The sequence below is a fragment of the Lacerta agilis genome, chromosome 2 (assembly GCF_009819535.1).
Source record: "Lacerta agilis isolate rLacAgi1 chromosome 2, rLacAgi1.pri, whole genome shotgun sequence".
Classification (NCBI taxonomy): domain Eukaryota; kingdom Metazoa; phylum Chordata; class Lepidosauria; order Squamata; family Lacertidae; genus Lacerta; species Lacerta agilis.
The window spans coordinates 83,771,018-83,788,223 of record NC_046313.1 but is presented as its reverse complement, the minus strand read 5'-3'; the positions used below and the strand labels follow the sequence as shown (position 1 = coordinate 83,788,223).

At 41.8% G+C, this 17,206-nt stretch overlaps 1 protein-coding gene across 1 annotated transcript in view; it reads right to left on the bottom strand.

Annotated features, from left to right (window-relative positions):
- The window catches only part of LOC117041845 (netrin-4-like), a 49,639-nt gene that overhangs the window by 10,414 nt on the left and 22,019 nt on the right, over nucleotides 1-17,206 (bottom strand). Inside the window, exons 4-5 of the mRNA XM_033141086.1 lie at nucleotides 4,832-4,958; nucleotides 3,206-3,394 (exon numbers count right to left, since the gene is read on the bottom strand). Of these exons, the coding sequence (XP_032996977.1) occupies nucleotides 3,206-3,394; nucleotides 4,832-4,958 (316 nt within the window). The remainder of the gene's footprint in view (nucleotides 1-3,205; nucleotides 3,395-4,831; nucleotides 4,959-17,206) is intronic.

The following is a 17,206-nucleotide window of genomic DNA, read 5'->3' as shown; positions in this document are numbered from 1 at the left end:
CAGGGCAGAAGGAGCTTGGCGTGGTGCAGGCATCTGTGCTGTGCCCACACTGTGCCAAACTTCTGGTGCCTTGCCCATCCACCTCTCACTAGGTGGCACTGCCACCTCACCTGTGCAGCTCCATTGGCTGCTACTGAGTAGAATTGTGCACAGTCAACGCACATAGAAAGGGGGCACAGGGTGGCAACTATGAGCTCTCCCCCCACATACACATTCAGCACAACTTGTGAAGGAACCTTTGTTTGTACAAATTTGATATATGTAGGCTCTGCATGCTTGATATGTGACAGAAGAGACTTTCCCCACAGAATGTGCGAACAGGGAGCAGAACTTGGTGGAGAACGGAAAGGAATAATTTGAATCTGACATATTTTTCAAATATTGCCAAACTCAGCCTGCCGCCCAGAGTGGCTGGGGAAACTCAGCCAGATGGGCAGGGTATAAATGATTTATTATTATTATTATTATTATTATTATTATTATTATTATTTGAAATTTCAAGTAAGAATTCAAAAATTGCAACTCAAATTTTACTTCACAAGTCAGGTACTTTAGGCTTGTTCACATCTTGTGTGTTTTGATTTGGGCAGGTGGCAAACTATGACATGGGAAGTAATCAAATACAGTCGTACTGTGGAAGTCGAATGGAATCCATTCCGGAAGTCCGTTCGACTTCCAAAACGTTCGAAAATCAAAGCGCGGCTTCTGATTGGCTGCAGAAGCTTCCTGCAGCCAGTCGGAAGCTGTGGAAGCCCCATCGGACCTTCGGCTTCCAAAAATAGTTCGCAAGCAGGAACACTCACTTCTGGGTTTGTGGAGTTTGAGAACTAAGCTGTTCAAAAGCCGAGGTACGACTGTACTAAATACTAATGCACATGTCAAAGATTTGCATGTCAGTTAAAATCCTATGCAATATTTTTTTAAAAAAAAAAATGTCTAAAACGCGGCTCGATAACTGCTTTTGTTTCTGATGTTTCTGATCTGTTTTATGGTTCTCTTTTGTAGGCTATCTTGGAAATCTAGATTAAAAATATATATGGTGTTTTTTGTTTTGTTTTTTTAAAAAAGACTTGTATGTCAGCCACCAAATACTGTAAAGAACAAACCATCAATGCATACCAGCTATCAAATATTACCAAATACTTTTACTAGACTTGCTGTCTATCGCATAATGTTAATGATCGAATACTGAAATCAAATCCCACTGGATATCAAATACTGCTTGTGATTTTCCGTGAATACTCAGAAAATATTCAGAGGATATCTGGAAAGCACTAAAACATCAGTATTCCCAGAAGTGAATGCTGGAGAAAATATTTGCGAGAAGATTTGTCTTAAGGCAGCCATATTACATCAAAAGCCATTTGGAAAACTGAGCTTCAATTCCATTCAAGTTGGCTGTTTTCTGGTTGATTCCTTAGGAAATAACGGTTTTGCTCCCCTGCTGCTCTTTAAGTTAGAGAACATTTACCCCACTTTGGTATTCGGGCACAAATCTTTCAACTGCTTTGAGGTTTGAAATCTAATCTTGTGGTAGGGAGGCTTTACAAAGCTTACTTTCCCCAAGACTTCTCAAGAGTAAAGAGAAAGGAGCTACAGGAGAAGTCATTGGGTGTCATGCAATATGGTCAGGTACACCACTAGGTTAGCTCGGCAGCTCCTCGTTCCCTGTGCTTTCACAAAAGGTTAAAAGTTGGTGAACAGGGCAGGGAGGGGGACGGAGGCTGAGCCAGCACTAGCATTTCAGAAGAGGCAAACACAAAAAGAGCAGAAACAGAGGAAGTGTTGTGAACAGGGCCATTCAAGCAGTACCGGAGGCCTGTGGTAATTAACGCGCAAGAAGCATAAGAGTTCAAAGGAAACCTGAATCAGGTCTACCAAAGCAGCAGCAGAAGAAGAAGACCAGAAGCAAGGCAGTAGGGTGGAGACAGATACAGGAATAGGAAAAGAGGAGACTGACATTGTACTTCAAATGACTGGTGTGCTTCCTAGCGAATCAAACAGTGGCCCAGCAGCCTGTCTTGCCCTGCACTTAAATTCAGAATTTTCTTCTTTTTCTGTGTGAATTCCAAAGCATTCATCAGTTTGTTTGCTTCCACTTCCGTTTTTTGAAAGGAAATGTATTAGAGTGCCAAGCTGTTCCAGTGACTGGGGGAACATTTCACATGTCACGATGGCATCCCTGATCAGCATGTAGTGCTGGTTTCTCCTACAAATGGGCGGAACCATTTTTTATACCAGAGCTTGACCCTAGAGAAGGACAGGCATACAGCGATGGCACTTTGAGATAGGCTCTACCAGTTTGTACATGTTGAACCTCCCACCCCCCCGACCCCTTGTCAAATTCACTGGTGATTTTGAATCAATCAGTTACTTTATTATATATAAATATGACTAAAACAATTGTGCTGATGACTTACATTTAACAATGGGGGAAGAAATTCAGGCAGTTTTCTTTTTAATATCCAATTCACATTTCTCAAATGAATATGCAAGCAGAAATGCAGTTATCATTCCAAATTTGCCCTTCTCTGAATTTTGCAATTCAGTTTTCCAACAAAATAATGTGTATTAAAATGCATATGTTTGGGAACAGGGTACATAAAATGCATGTATTTGGGGGAAAAACATACAAAAATACATTACCTATGGGGAAATTGTTTGCAGAAAGGTGTGTATTAATCACACAAAGTGCATACAAAAATGTGTACTTCACACCCTGTATACCTGAAGGGGCATCTCCACCCCAATTGTTCAGCCTAGACACTCAGGTTCAGCTCCAAGGGCCTTCTTGCGGTTCCATCTTTGTGAGAAGTGAAGGCACAGGGAACCAGGCAGAGGGCCTTCTTGGTAGTGGCGCCCACCCTGTGGAACGCCCTCCCATCTGATGTCAAGGAGATAAAGAACTGCACCACCTTTTGAAGACATCTGAAGGCAACCTTGTATTGGGAAGTTTTTAATATATGATGGCTAGTTGTGTTTTTATACTATGTTGGAAGCTACGCATAGTCAGATGGGCGGGGAATAAATTTATCATTAACATCATCATCATCATCATCAGAGAAATTCACATTATAATGGCAATGAACTTTCATGACTTCAAAAGCAACAGCACTGTAGCCCGCTGCAGAACTGTGAGGAAATAAATTTATGATGGAAAGAAAAAGTGAAATCCAAACTGACAGACCCACCCATCCCTACTTACGTTTGCAAATCTCCGGCGAAGACATGGGTTTCCCTTTGTCTCTGTAAAAACCAGGCTTGCACCTTTGACACCGGTAGCCCTCTGTGTTGTGCTTGCAGTTGTCACAGACACCTCCACTCTGCTTTCCTGATGCCAACCAGACGCTCAGGTCAAAATGGCAGCTCTCAGCATGACTGTGACAGCGACACTCTGTCCAGAGCCCAGAGGTGAGGGGGAGAGGGAAAAGAAGAAGGAGCAACATGATTCTTACTCACATTGCAGTACAAGTGAATAGAACTTAAATGTGGGGGTTTTCCTCTCATGGATTTGTTTAGCCCTAACATTTTAGTAAGAGCAAGGAAACGCTGGGAAGAAGAGTAAAGAAAATCCAATGACATGAGCGGTGTTTTCTGGCCAGTGGCTTTGAGGGTTATTGTTGCTGTTGTTTTACAGCCAAGCAGTATATAAGTTTTATGAAACAAACAAACAAACAAATTATTCTTTTTACATTTTCCTCAATTATTATGAGTTAAGGAAAGACAGGATTTGCAGGGGTAGGGCAGAGATTGAGTAATTTAAGTGACAACTCTTTTGTGCTGATAACCAAGCACTTGTAATCATATTTGCAAAACTGATTCCATATAAAGCTTGTTGCCTTTTATTAGTATATAGGATGTAAAACAAGAGAAGAGCTTCACCCACCCCACCCCACCCCACCCAGTTCTGATAAAAGGGAATGTAAATATTGTCTCTGGGGCTGCATCTAGCCTGAAGGACCTGTGATGTTCAGCCCTCGTCCCTCAAATACCCCACCCTACTCCACCTCAACTAGTTTAAACCGGAATCTTTTTTGGAACAGTGACTTGTACATTAGGCCAATAAAAGTAAAAATGGGCAATGACAGACACATCTCCATCCAGGCCACTAACTGCTCCATAGTTTTAAGATGAAGGGATCCCTAGAAGTTAGAATATTGATTATGGAAACCTTAAACCTCTAGAGATGAGCCACTTTAATTCTGATTTTAAAAACCTTACTGTAACTAGAGTTTTGCTTTATCCAATGTATTCTTTTCAAACACTATTTCAGCTAACATACCCATTCTGAATATATTATTTTCTGAGGAACGATGGTAGGACCTTTACCATGAAATGAAGTACTACTCTTTGATGAAATGAAATAAAACTAGAAAGGCTCTAAATTCTAAATACCCTGAGACCTGCAGGTATAGGGCGGTATATAAATCCAATAGATAATAATAACAGATAAATAAATCTACAATGGTACCTGCTGAGAAACAGATGAACTTTTAAAAATCTATATATTTCCCCCTGATCTCATCATAGGCCAAAAGTCTAGTAAGCAATGCTTGGGCAAAATTTCTTTGGAAACCAGAGCTTTGCTCTTTGTACCCTATTTTACAATATATCACATAGGCCAACCACATTTGCTCACACATGCACACACACAGAGAGAGACTGAAAGGAGTTTCAGGCAGTTGCTTGGCAATCCCATTCCCCATCTGTCGCTGGAGCATCGTAAATCCAGACTCCATGAATTGGCTGTTATTGGGCTTTTCTGCTGGGTGGAAAGATGGATTACATTGCAACCCTTCATCTCTACCCTCTTTTCGCCATACCCACATACTTCTGCATTCATTTGGTGTCCCCGTTTTTCCATCGCCTGGCTCCCATGGCTGGTCATTGTACAGTGGCGCGCACCTCTCACAATGCTGTCCTGCAGTGTTATGTCTGCACATGCACTTCCCATGGACCTGTCAAAGAAAACAACAACACACACATTCAGAAAAACTATAAAGCGCTAAAAAGCACTTTTTGGTGGAAGAACATGCATTCATTGCATCCCAAAGGGCTGCTCATTGGAACCCTCTTCACTTGGGACGTCCAAAATTTGGAAGGGACAGAGGGATGGCGACTCCTCCTGCCCCTTTCCCAAGCCCAAAGCTCCAGGCCCCATTGGCCACAGCCTCTTTCGGCAGTTCCAAGGTGGATGGTGGCGGCAATTTCTTGAAGCAGCCTGATCTGGTCCTACTGGAGAAGGCCTAGCTACAGGCCTACAGGTGACATGCTGAAAGAAATGTGCACCTATTCTTCCTTCCGAGGAGAAGAAATGAAACCTCAAGGGTCTGAAAAATCTGCAGAAATGTCAATCCTCACCTAATGCTTCAATGCAGAAGTGTGTCACTAGCTCTCGCTTGGCCACCTCTTTGAGATCAAGCCTACTTGGATTTTAGCAGGACACACACACTGGCGCCGATAGCCAAAAATAATTATTTAGTGGGGGTTGCAAAGGGAGAGAAATTGCTTCAAGTACCATTCGTTTTCATTGCTGAAAGCCTAGTTCACTTTATTTTCCTTTTTTCCTCACATTTTCAAATGTCTTTCTCTCTTTTGTTTTCAAATGTGATTTTTAAAATATGGAAGAGGACTCCCAGTCATCCCCCTCTGTGTTGGTTGTGAGATGAATGAAAATTCAACTGAATGGGCCCCACTGGGTTCAATTTTCCAGTCGTCAAACACCCCCCTGCACCCCTAAATTCCTTCCACTGCCCTCTCTTGGACATGGGGTTGGGGTACCAAATGTTGTAGCCGTGCAGCCATGCTTCTGCCTCATTGCATATTATATACAAAAGTGGAGCCTGAGATTTCAGTTCTGACTGAGGCATGAATCTAATCTAAATCCCTTTAATCTTGCTACTAATGCCACTGGCAGTTCTCTGTGGTGTTTAAAAGGGGGGGGCAATTGCGTTTCATCTGCTGAAAGGCCCTATACATGTCGTTGCAGGTGAGAAGTATTCTTAAAAAATAAATTTATAGATACATCTCCTCTACACTGCTCTCTGCTACCCTTCACCAGCTAGCTCCCTACAGCAATTCCCCCCCCCTTCTCTCCCTCTTTCCTAATCCCTTCAGATCAGATATGAGGACACAGGCTACATGGCTGATGCCACTGCTCCTCTAGAGCCAGCTGGCAGATTTTCTGTGCCCAGAGCAGTTTGCTGCCTCCTCACGGAAGACTGAGCAGAGACTTCGTGGTATGCATTTCTCTCCCTCTCTGCACTTGGCTGTAGTCAGCCTCAGGGGAGGATGGAGGGGACAGAGTACACTGTACATGTACAGGAAGCCTCTAGGGAATCGTAGAAGAATGCCTGTGTTCAAAACCCGAACCTGCTTATAATTTAAGAAGGAAGGAAGGAAGGAAGAAAACAACTGAATAACTGTCACCTGAGTATCTCAGTGTGTGAAGACTTCCTTTAAACCCAATAAGTTATACAGTCATACATTGGAAGTCAGATGGAATCTGTTCCGGAAGTCCATTCAACTTCCAAAATCTTTTGAAAACCAAAGCACGGCTTCTGATTGGCTGCAGGAAGCCAATTCTGGGTTTAGATCATTCAGTTCTGGGTTTAGATCATTCAGGAGCCGATTTGTTCAGGAGCCAAGGCGTTTGAGATCCAAGGTAGGACTGTACCATGCGATCCATTCTGGATCGTGCTACGTAACATGGGCATGTGTAATGCGAATACCCCCAACCCCAAAACCCGGAAGTAGTGCGATTTGAGCGCTTCTGTGCATGCGTGAAGTGCGCAGAAGTGTTCTGTGCATATGGGGGTCGCATGCGCTCTGGAAACGCTTCCGGGTTGTGGGCGTTCTTAACTCGAACGTCCACAGCCTAGGGTGTGCACAACCCAGGGTTCCACTGTATATCAAGCAGAGATGGGTCGATGGGTCGATTTTGGTTTCTCTCATTTTCTCACTTTTCCCATCTTAAGTTTGGTTCTCTACATTTCTAAATCAATTCCACCCCTCTCAAAAAGTTCAGCATTTTGGGGTGGATAATACATGTTTGTCAACAATTATGCCTACTATACAGAAAATAAAGTTTCCTGATATAATGCATTTACATGTGTTGTTCTCATGACTATCTACTTGTGCCTTATAGGCCTCCTTCCGGCAACTCCTGCAGCCAAGCTGGTGCCAAATGTATTGCTCTGCTTTCCTTTGGACCACATCAGCAAGGCTGAGATGGGGGTCGTTGTCTGGGCAGCCCAGGACCTCCATACACACTGCGCAGTCTTGCGCCCTAGGGAGGTCACTTTGGTGCTGCTAACACAGAGACTTGACTTCACACCTGAAGGCACACTCCATTGTCTCTCAAGACAGACAATGCCGCCAGCAACAACCCAAGTATATGCATTTTTGTACACATCATTTGGCTGGAGAACTGCAAAATTCAGAGCAGTATGAATCTCAAAGGATGGATGTGTTTCATTTTGCGTATTGTTTCAGAAAGTGCAAATCAGATAGGTTTGTTGTCAGTTGTGAACTGAATCAAATTTCTCCCCCATCCCTAATACCAAGTGCAGGACTGGGGGGGGGGGGAGTTGGATAGGATAAAACAGAAACAAGAAAATCACAATTGAATGCCAAGGAAAAAAATTATGAATCAATCCTGTTGAATGCTAGGGACTTTCTGGTTAATTCAGAAGTAAAACATTTTAAGCCAGATGAGTCACTTAAAAAAACAAACAAACAGCCTTGAGAACCATGCAGACTTCATTCCTCTGTATGTCTGGTATAACAGACACTTTGAAATAGAAATATTCCTGTATCTTTTTGATTGGATGAAGAACTGGTGGCTTTAAAAAACAAAAACAATATTTGTTTCTTTGCTTACTTGCTTGCTTGCTTGCTTGCAGGTGATATAAAATTGGGAAGCAATTTGGCAGCATTGATAGGACTAACATTCCTACACAATTTATACTTAACAGCATTATAAATATTAATTATTAAATTTCTATACCTCACTTCATCCAAGGATCACTGAAGTTTGCCACAGCAGGAAAAGTGGGAACACTTGGTCTAATCTGGCAGATTTCTTTTTATGTTTGAGTGCTGGGATGTGGGGAGGCGGGGTAACAGCAGTAGGCCCAGCCCACAAGCTACATGGGTTTAGTCTATTTTCTGAACAAGACTTCTATACTGTGAGATTGTACAGAGCTCTCAAAAGAGTTCAGCAAGATCTTATGATATCCTACTGGAAGCCACCGCTGCAACCATGTGACCCCAGCAGGTGAGGCGCTGGTTCAACAGGCATGGTTGGGGGGGATGGGGACAGCACCTTCCCACTTTGCCTCAGGCGGCAAAAAAGGACAGGTCATCCCTGGGTATGCTTTAGCATATATGTACATGTGTAAACTCTAGCCCGGCCCATTTGGGGCCTTGGCCCCACTCACTATCAGATTCCCTCTGACTTTTGGGGGGTTGGCTTAGAGCACCCAAGAAACAGAACCAGTATTTGGCTTAGCAGATGCAAGGGCTATGCAGATGGTGTCAGGCCCCTACTCTATATATGGCTTCTGCTGGGGTCAAGGCAAGCAGAGACCCAGTGCTCTCCACCCATGATGTCCCTGAAATATGCATGTCCTTCCTTCCTTCCACACACACTCACCATAACGACAGGCATTTTGCTGGTAGATAATAACCAGCATCTTGAATAATCCCCAGAAGCTAACTGGCAGCAAATGGAATTGAGCAAGAAGAGGATTAATGTGTTCCCTGTGATCTGCTCTTGTCACAACGTTTTGATTTCTGGACCTCAATCAAGAATTCCTTTTGTTCCCAGCCATCATAATCATGATGGTAAAGGAATGGAAACTACAGTTTCATGGTGGGGGTGGGGGTGGGAAGGAGCACATTGGCTGGAACATTTGTGACGCAGGCTATTGTGACGCAGACTTGTGTTTCCATTTGGTTTCATCTTATCCTTCCTTCCTCTTGTGTTTCTCCACTTAGCCTCTTTTATCCTGCTGATGATTCCTACTGTTGTTGCTACCATTGGTGCTATTTCTTGGCTGTCATTAGTTTATGGGGGCGGGGGCAGGTCCCATTGACTGAAGTTTGGGTACTGGAACCTTTCCAGAACTGGGCATCTGTTGCCGATTCACTGAAAATGTTTGTCATTTGGCTAGATGTTCACTTTGTACTGCTGCCAAAGCAATTTTGGACACAAAGAGATTTGAATATCATCATCAGCAAGTCACTTGCAGGCCCCAAGGAATGGGCAAGAATTCATCCAGGGTTTCATGCAAACCAATAAAATTTCTCACCTGCCCGGCAGTTGGGCAACAACTTCTTCCAGGTGAAAAAGCATATTCAGTAGGACAGGATGGAAGTGTTACCTGAGCTCCTGTCTTCTAACACAGATTAATGAAAGGGAAACTTTGGGCCTGTTTACATATTCAAGAATCGGGCATTATCTGAAGTCCTGCACAGATATTCAGTAATGGTGTTGTGTATGTGTGTAAGCAGGGTTGGGGCTGCTTGTTCTGTTCCTGTGCCTGACCTCTACACAGTCATATTCACCTGCAGAGAAAAGCAACAGGTAACAATGACCTCTGATACAACACATTAGTTGAAGAGTACAACAGGGGGAAATCTAGGTACTGTATAACCCACCAAGTTTTTTACATTTTGTCATTCCAGAAGATTGTAGAACAATTCTTGTTTCCAATGTCTTTTGACTGTTCCAAACTAAATTGATTGCTTCTTTCTTTCTTTTTTAAAAAATGTGTTTAATAGCAAAAAAATCCTTTAATGAAGACACAAGGCCAATTAAACCAGTTTATTAGCCTTTACAAGTGTTTCCAATCAGATGTCTCTCTACCGGCAGGATTAGTGCTGATTTTCCACAGGAGATGAAAGTAGCCACAAGGTTGCAATTAAATGATTAAAATAACCAAAAACCCACCAGTAGCCAAGCGGTAAAGCAATCAAACCAGTCCCCTTTTAAATGTCCCCCAGACATTCCTTTGAATATTTATTTAATCAATTTATATCTCACTTTTGTTCCTGAAGGAGCTAAGGGTGGCAATAAGAGGGTTTGCCTAAAAGTTAATATTAGGAAAGATAATAAGTGAATCTGGGCTCTGATTCCAATGTATGGAATGGCGACAGGGCAAAAGAAGGATGTTTAGTTTCACAGACCCACTATGTTAAAAAGCACAAATTTAAGTCTGTGGGCTCATTTTCTATATTATCTTTCAAAGACTTGTGCCTATCTATCTATCTATCTTTGGATGCATACAAACATTACTGGGCATAATGTGTCCATGTGTTACTTCAGATCTAGTTTTTGACTTGGCCTTCTTATTAGCTGAAACTTCTATATAGCTTTCCAGGCTTTGATAGCTCTTTTGGAGTGGACCTTCTGCTTGGTATCTGGTTGCCTTTGCAGCCAAATGGCCACAATATGGCTTCTCACTTCTCCTATGCCCTGGTTTTGCTTTGCTTTTTGTTTTTGATTAAGATTGTTGGTCATTTGCTTTCTTTTCTGTTTGGACTAAATGACTTTGGTAACTGTTTGTAACCTTGCAACTGCTAATGGATGGACCACCCCAATTCCAGCTTGACACAGATATTAGCCTTGGGTATACTCCTGCATGGGTCATGTTGTTCGGATGCCTGATTATCGTCTTCCAAAGCAACTACTCTATTCCTGACTCAAGAATGGAAAGTCAAATACTGGTGGACAACAAAAGAGGTTTAAAGATGCTCTCATGGCAAATCTTTTAAAAAATGTAGTATAAACACTGATAACTGGGAAATACTGGCCTGTGAGTGCTCCAACTGGAGAACAGCCTTTACCAAAGGTGTCATGGAAGCACAAACTCAGGCCGAAAAGGAGAAACAAGCTAAGAAGAAGGCACGTTTGGCAAACCCTCACCGTGATCAACTCCCGCCCGGAAACCTATGTCCCCACTGTGGAAGGATGTGTGGATCCAGAATTGGCCTCCACAGTCACTTACAGACTCACTGTTAAGATCATGTTCATGAAAGACAATCTTGCTCGGCTACGAGTAATTGCCAAAGAAGAACTCATACTTTTTTTACTCAGCCACACTACTGTGACTCTGGTGCCTATCATTTTCATTACAATTATAAGGACTTGGTCCTTGTTTGGGGTTTGTTCACACATTGTAATAAGGCATAAAGCTACACCTGGTTGTTAAGAACATCATGAGGAGCCATTACCGTCCTTCTTTTACCAGGCTAATATGTAGGTAGCAGGTTTTTCTAACAAAGACTTTTCCAGCTGCTTTCCACCTGTTCCGGATAGAAATCAAATGCACATTTATAATTAATCTGGATTCCCGTGGGAAGAAAAGCAGTCTGAGGAAGGTGGTGATCCGGAGTGGGAAAACAGCCACCAGAGGAAGGGTTTAAAATCTGTATTACCAACTGCTACATTTCCACTGATTTTTTTTTTTTTAAAAAAATCTTCTTCTGAATATGCTTTTCCCAACAACAACAAAAACCCAGTGTTACACGTATTTTCATGCAACAAATAAGTTTCCTCTTCATGGACAAAGGTTTATGTGAGCAACTTTTCAGATATAACAACTCAGAGTCTTTTCACCCTAGCAGAAACTAGTCTGAATCATTCCACAAGCTGAATGTCTCTTTATTTCTTGGGTTAGTCAGCTAAGTGGCATATACAGCCAAACTTCCCTCACAATAAAAACATGTTTGGTGAATTGCAAGCTACAACACACAGTAGCTCCTGTGGTATTTGGAGGTCACACAGACTGGCAAAGCTTAGATCAGATAGTGTACAAATTCAGTTGGTTGTGGGATTACGAGAGGGAACAGAACAAAACTTCAGACAGGGGGAGGACCACTTCCTTCAGAGCCAACCTTGGATATATTAAATATCTTTAACAAGCAATGTTCTTGCTTGCTTAAAATATGTTCCATGACATCCCAGTCATTGATTTCAAGGGGTGTTTTGTATCTTTAATAATGATACTATACTCTCTTTTGTCCATTTTGTTTGGTATATAAACGTCAACAAAACTAAGTGATTACCTTGCTTGTGCCATCAAAAGTGAGATTATAGACTAGGTTATTTTTTTATTTATTAAGGACTGGTTATATGAAATTCTATAATGTTGTTTACTGCTTCCGATATGAGACCCTTTCCCTTTTTTTGCTGTCATTGACTGTCATGATCCATTATATCTATGTACAAACTATGGCGTCTTTGCACAATGAATGCAAAGTTGTTACTCATTTTTTTTGTAGTAGGTTCAAACATCTCAATAGTCCTATAGTGAGGACATCACACCTTCCTTGCACTCAAATCTGCAATGTATTGCTGCACAAATGCCACAAGCTACCTATTGGAGAGCTCCTGTGGTATGAATAATTACCCTGACTTGCAACAATTTGTGAACTTCTTTAAAAAACACACACAACCTCTATTGGATGAACAAACAATCCACAGCTTAATCCACTGCTATTTAATGCTATTGGCTGTGGCCACTTATGTGATTCTATTTATGTGTGTCCCATGACATCAAAGAATCATAGAGACGGTACGGGCCAGCTTAATAAAGGAAATTCAGAGCTGGAGCATCTCCAACAGATGCCTGACCACCTTCTACTTCAAGACCTTCGGTTCCATTGCCAAACTTTTCTTACTGCCAAGATGTTTCTCCTACTGTCTATCAGAAATCTACCATCCTGAAACTTAAACCCATTGGATCCAGTCCCAAGGATGCAGAAATCACGACATATGCACTGTATGCAACACAGATGACAAAATCCAGCAGGCCATGACATCCAATCTGATCAAATGACAACATCTGCAAGTGAAACTTCAGAGTAAAGGCAAAGATGAACCAGCAACAAAAATGGGAGGTATTTTTCCACATTCAAGAAAACAAGCTGAAAACTCATAAAGTTCATTCTAAAAAAAAAAGTGTTAATGTATCAGGATGTATTCTTCCTATTAAATTCTGAGAAATGGGGAATTCATGAATTTAGTTAAACAAAACAATTCAATTTCATGCTGGATGAAGTCATTTAGTGGCACAACATTTAGAGGAAAATATAAAAGAGAAATCCATGTAAGGTTTACAATCACTGTGCCAAAAGCGTGGGCCATAATGTGTTTTCTCTTGGGCAGTATGTTTATTCTTCAACCAGCTGCGTTAATTTAATGTGTTATTCATCTTGTGAGGCTTCAACACTTGCATATTTAGCTGTTTGCTTTCCTCTTATCGACTCATTCCTTAAGTGGACCCATATTTCCTGTGGGTGGAGTTTAATAACATCCTTTGTTGCTAGGATACTGGGGGTGAATCCTAGATTTATGCCAGGGCTGTGGTGGTTCAGAATTTTTCTTAAAATATTGTGGAACTCATACAGTTGCTATTTGCCCTCCTGACTTCTAAAACAATGAAATGGAAGCAAGGAATTTACACCTCAGAAGAGAGCAAGGCAAGATTACAAAAACCTAGAGGTATATAAAGCTACACTGTGAAAGGAATCCTGGACTCTGTAATGTCATGTCTCACCAAGATTAAAGTATTTTAAACTACTTTGGCTTTTAGATTTCTTTAGAGAGCCAAACAAGGAAACTGGCAGAGTCCAGCTGTTAATTGGTGTTGTTCACTTCTGGTTAAATGGGCTAAATATCTCAGGGTGAGGGGCTTTAGTTATCATTACTTCCCTAACCATCCTTGTCTTCATTGCAATGTGTAATTTTCTTTCCATTTCCCTCCCTCCACACATACCCGAAGCTCTGATTCAAATGCTTGTCATGCAAGAACCTTATGCATTTCGGTTTTTCTGGCCCACACTGCACAGCTGATAACCATGAGCCATGGCTAAAGCATGAATTCTTTGGCCCTGATACAAATTTGTAACTCAGAACTTCTTTCCCCTTTCTTCCCACGAAATGCCCTGTCTGTTTTGAAAAACCAAAGGGTTGACTGGCACAGACCCCCCCCCCCCCGAAGTGTCCCTATTTTCCAGTCCCAGATTTACAGAAGCCATCCCAGTTTCTGATTTGATCCCAGAATGTCCCGCTGTTCCTTAGCACGTCCCTATTTTCATCAGAGAAATATTGGAACGCACGGAGTTACGTGGCCCCTGAGCCAAAGAGATAAATAACTATACAATCTTTAGAAGACATTTGAAGGCAGCCCTGTATATGGAAGTTTTTTTAAATGTTTCATATTTCATTATGTTTTTATACATGTTGGAAGCCGCCCAGAGTGACTGGGGCGTCTTCATCATTATGGAATAGGGCATCACTATTTTCACTGGAGAAATTTTGGAGGGTATGTTGGTGTCTAGAGTGACCAGTTCATGCACTGCTGAGAGAAATTGGGGGGGGGGGGATTTCCTTCACAAAAAAGTGAGTAAAAATAGTAATTATTGTTATTGAAATAGAAATACAATGCATTTCACCATTGTGGCAAAGACATCAGGGAACTTAATGTGCCTGCTCTGTTTGCTGACCCAGTGTGGCTGACTGTTGAGAAGCATCTCCAGGTCTCTTGCTCTCCCTTTTTATGAAACAAAATAGAAAATTATTTTCAGTAGCACCTTAGAGACCAACTGTGTTTGTTCTTGGTATGAGCTTTTGTGTGCATGCACACTTCTTCAGGTATCTGAAGAAGTGTGCATGCACATGAAAGCTCATACCAAGAACAAACTCAGTTGGTATCTAAGGTGCTACTGAAAAGAATTTTCTATTTTGTTTCGACTATGGCAGACCAACACGGCTACCCTCCCTTTTTATGGTTCCTGATCTTTAAACCGGATTTGGAGTGGACAGCTCTTCAAGCAGAGGACAACTCCAAATATAAGACTGTCCTTTGTCAGGCCTTCAAAATAGAGGCCTTTCCTCTGTAAAATAAGCCACCAATTTGCCTTATTTTAGTTCCCGTTGTTTAAACTCCTGATATTTCCGGCGAGGTCGCCATTGCGGGCGGTCGTGGGTCGTTTCGGCAGCGAAACGACTCAGGCCGGCCCGGGGGTTGGAGCCCCGCTACCGCACAGCGGGGCTCCGCTAAAGCGCGGGTCGAGCGTCCCGCGGCATGGGCTCTCCAGCGAGCCCGCTATGGCGCTGAACCCTTCTCCCTTTCCCCCTGTAAAGGGGGAGAGGGAGTGAAGGGGCAATGGCGCCGGGCTGTGGAGGTATGCCCCAACCGGGCCGGCGAAGCGGCCGCCGCCGCCTGCGATGAGCGAGTTCGTTCTACCTGATTTTGAAGGAAATAAGAAGAAACCCGCAGGCCGTGAGTACGGGAATAATTGGATCTAAATTGATTGACATTTGGCACTCCGGGAGGAACGTTAAACAGGAAGCCCGTTCCTCCCTTTGTTCAAAGAAGAAAATAACTGTTTCCCTTCATGACTGCTGCTGCAGTAGTGGATACAAAGTTTCAATGGTATGTTTTTTTTTAATAAGTGAGACTGGCTGAATCCCTTTTGGGGGTGCTAAAGTTGTGGAAATATCTCTTTTTGAAGTGGTTGGAATGCAATCTTTTCACCCTGACTCCGGGGGAAATGGCTGCTGAAACTTTTTGTTAAAGATGGAAAAATACTGAAATTTGATACCCTATGCCTACTTCTACCATGCTTGGTTTCGTTTTTAAACTGGCTCTGGATCCAGGACTGACTCATGAACAAAGGATTATTTTTTTGAAATTGGAATTATTAAACCAGAAATTATTTTTGCTGAGCCAGGATGTTGAAAAAATGTTATATGCTACAGGGAAGACTTTGGAGAATTTCGCTAAACTGGAAAGGAATCTTGCAAGGGAACTTGAGAAAGTATTGGAAAAACCAAGTATAGAGGCTGCACAACTCCGAGAAGCTGAACAATCCTGTTGGTGTGAGAGACACAGGGTTGGAAAATATTTTATATCCAATTTCTGGGGTGAGAGCCCAGAAATGATGGGAAGAAGATTTGTGAATCTACAATTGAAAGATGAATGGAACTTTGAAACGGAGATGCCGGAAGAAGATGATTTGAAGCACCCTGCAAGGACATTTATAGATTGTGTCTGGACCTGTGGACTTACAGAAAAAGAAGACATTCTGGACAATGGTTTTGGAGGGAGATGGAGAAATTTCTGGGGGGAAAACCAGAGATGGCGAAGGAAAATGGTTAGAAAAGGGATAGGGTGAGAATATTTAAAATGTAATCAGGATGGTTTATTATGGTACCCTGAAGTCAGTGTGTTAAGAATTTAAGATTTGAATTATTGAAGAGATATGTTAAGTTTTTATTAGCAGCAGTTTAAGTGAAAGAAGATGTATGATTTGATATAAGAAGTAATATGTTGTGTTATGAAGTTATATTATTAATTATTATGAAGTTATAATTGGAATAGATTTGATTTGAGTTAAGAAGTGATAGATTATTTTGAAGTAAAAATTAGATTTTAAGAAGTATGTTTAGCTTTTATTTTTGAATGATTTAATTTCAGAGATGAGAAGTTATTAAAGTAAATTAGAATTGGAACCAAAGGAGAGAAAACGGGGGAAGTCACCTAGTATAGATTCGAACAAGAAAACTTTTTTTTTGTGTAAACAAGAAAAAGAATTATTGGTGTGATTTGTATTTGTTTTTATTATGGTTTGATTGTTGTGTTTGTGTTTGTGTATGTGTTTTGTTGTTCTTTGTTTTGCAAAAGCCAATAAATTCCTTATAAAAAATAAAAAATAAAAAATAAACTCCTGATATTTCTTGCTGCCTGATTTGTATTTATAGTAAGCATGGCAGGAGGTCATGTCTGTATAATAACTGTGTGTGCATGACAAAAGCTCTTTGGACACTGTTCCATGTTTGGTTCTAGGGAAGTTCTCCTTTGGCCTCTGGCAATCTGAGGCCTAACAGATTTACTCACATAGGTTCTGGGAGCTGCAAACCATATCAGCAGGAGCGATGGGGAAGCAATCTTGTGTTTACCCCAAAAATTAATTGTGCCCCAGAAACATTAAAGTTGGGAGCTCGGAAACCCCTGAGGGGTTCTCCAAGCGTTCAGCTGTAACGCTTGAGGGGGAAAACCCCCTCTCTCTTCTGCCTTCCTTTCTTCTCTCAAGGACAAGTAAAATCACCTTGGGAAAAGCAGAGAGGTGAGCAGCAGGTATAGGGGAAACTGCTAGAGCCCATTAGGAGAAACCCGCACAAACCTCTCCTTGG